General features: G+C 43.4%; 1 protein-coding gene across 2 annotated transcripts in view; it reads right to left on the bottom strand.

Moving 5' to 3' along the window:
- GNAL (guanine nucleotide binding protein (G protein), alpha activating activity polypeptide, olfactory type) overlaps positions 1-2,420 on the bottom strand; it is a 72,018-nt gene that overhangs the window by 68,476 nt on the left and 1,122 nt on the right. For both annotated transcript variants that reach the window (XM_006763267.2, XM_006763266.2), the window contains exons 2-5: positions 1,891-2,261; positions 1,638-1,710; positions 787-841; positions 518-637 (exon numbers count right to left, since the gene is read on the bottom strand). In XM_006763267.2, the coding sequence (XP_006763330.1) occupies positions 518-637; positions 787-841; positions 1,638-1,710; positions 1,891-2,032 (390 nt within the window). In that variant the 5' untranslated portion in view covers positions 2,033-2,261. The remainder of the gene's footprint in view (positions 1-517; positions 638-786; positions 842-1,637; positions 1,711-1,890; positions 2,262-2,420) is intronic.

Below are 2,420 nucleotides of genomic sequence, written 5' to 3' on the forward strand. Positions count from 1 at the left end.
TGTCTTCCTGTATCAATCTCACAAATACATTCATAAAAGCATTTTTTATAATTGTATTGTTTTTAATATTTTTAACCAATGTTAATATTTTCATACAGAGAAAACATTTCTTTTAAGCAGAGCTAGATTTTTGAAGTTAACCATCAATTAATGTTAATATTGCTTCTCAGTAAGCCACCTCATTAAAAATGGTTCTGCCCTGGCCGGTGCGGCTCCATTGGTTGGAGCCTCATCCTGTACACCAAAAGGCTGTGTGTTCGATTCCTGGTCACGGCACATATCTAGGTTGAAGGCTTGATCCCCCGTCGGGGCTTGTAAGGGAGGTAACCAGTTGATGTTTCTCTCTCACATCGATGTTCGTTCTCTCTCTCTCTCTCTCTCTCTCTCTCTCTCTCTCTCTCTCCCCCCCTGTCTGTTTCTCTCTAAAAATCAGTAAACATATCTTTGGGTGAGGTAAAAAAAGAAAAGAAGGTTCCATCTTGCACCACTTAAATTATTTCAGTAAAGATTTACATACCTGGGAATATTCAAAGTCAGTGATAGGGGCTATACTCTTGATGTAGTCTGATCGAAATTGATTTTCTGGGTTGGCCAGTGGAACTGGAGGTATTATAGTACTCATCGCTGAAATAATTGTCTAAAACAGAATAAAGAAAAACATATTTATGGATGAATATAACACAGGCTCCATGTATGATAAGCTAATGTATAATTTCTGTCTACTTAGTTGTAGAGAGCAGAGTACTTAACTTTTCTAGCAAACAACCATTAAGTAAAAGTCCTTACCACAATAGCATCTTTAACATTTTTCCGGATGTCCAGGATTTTCTGCTTCTTTTCTCTGTATTAAAAGAGAATTGTTATTAACTTAATTTGTCATCAGCACTTATTTGAATGAATTGGGTGGAACTTTAAATTTCCAGCTGCAGCCCCTGGCTAGACTGGTTTTCCTAGAGGTCAATACCAACCCCAGAACAACAGTTTTTATCGGCAAAGTTTTTATCTGGGAAAGGAAAACATGCCCCTTTTCTAGTTTGTACTCTAAACAAACTTGAATGCACACAATACAATCTATAGCTTTACACAACCACACATGTCACACAAAACATGGCAAGCCTGTCATGAACACTGCATATAAAAACTATACAGCTACACCTGCAAATATATTTGATTTGAATCTATCCATGTGTTGATAGATATGAATTAAAATAGATGCAGACAAATGATATAGAGAAAAGTATATATTGACATGTTGGTTAAGTGTGTTCAGAGCAGTACCAAGAATGCAGATCAATACCTCATGAATGCCTAATAAATCATATTTTGTTAAGCAAGTTATTTTTTTTTACCCAGAGAAAGGATTTACCTATATATACCAAATTCAACAATACACTCTTACACTGAGTGTCCAGATTATTATGACCACCCCATCAGTACTTCATTGACACTTCCAAAAATACTGAATATTGAAAACTTCCTAAGCAAATACTTGCAAGGTTTTATTATTATTATTATTATTTGCATAACTAATTCACTTCATTGTACTGATGGGGTGGTCATAATAATCTGGCCACTCAGTGTATATTTTTCTCCCTAAAAGTGTATTCGAAGCAAAACCGAAACTGATCATTGCTTACTCGGGATTAAATCCATTGACGTGCAGGATCCTCATTTGTTTGACGATGGTGCTTTTCCCAGACTCACCAGCCCCTGCAAAACAAACAGAAAGAATGCTGAGGTCTGTAGCCGGATGCCCTTGCCATCGTTCACACCAACCCACACTGAGCAAGGATCCTCTCCAACCGCAGGCATTTTCAAGTCCAGGCCAGCGCTGGGCTGGCCGAGCCGGAGCCGGCCAGGGGAGCCGGCAAAAAGCCCCTCCCGCCTTACCCAGTAGAAGCAGGCGGTGGGTCGCTTTGTAAGCCAGGCGCTCCTTCTGCAACTGCTTCTCGATCTTTTTGTTGGCCTCGCGCCTTTCCTTTTCATCGACGCCCTGGTCTTCTGTTGTCTTGCTGTTGCCCAAACAGCCCATGCCTGCCCGCTCGACTGGACGCCAGGCACGGTTAGGAATTTGCCCCCAGGGCAATTAGGGGGCAGTGGATGTGCGTGGATCCTGGGGTGGCCTCTCTTCCCAGCTGCTGAAAGAGATGGCCCGGTCTCTCGGTGTGTCGGGATCGGAACCGGCGGTCTGCTCCCTTCCCGCTGCCCACCGCCAACTCCTAACTAGAAAGGATGCAGGGAAGACGCACGGAGTCCGATGCCTGTGGGGATGGTTTCGTTTTGGATGCGCGGCAGTGAACGGGTTAAAGATAACTATCCAGGACGATCTGCTGGGTAAATGGCACCCAGGGAACGGAGAAAGGGGCACGGACCGCCAGGCTCCGCTGAGCGCAGCCCCCGCCAAGCGCCGGGACGGGACC

This window comes from Myotis davidii, unplaced genomic scaffold, assembly GCF_000327345.1.
Source record: "Myotis davidii unplaced genomic scaffold, ASM32734v1 scaffold78, whole genome shotgun sequence".
Lineage (NCBI taxonomy): Eukaryota > Metazoa > Chordata > Mammalia > Chiroptera > Vespertilionidae > Myotis > Myotis davidii.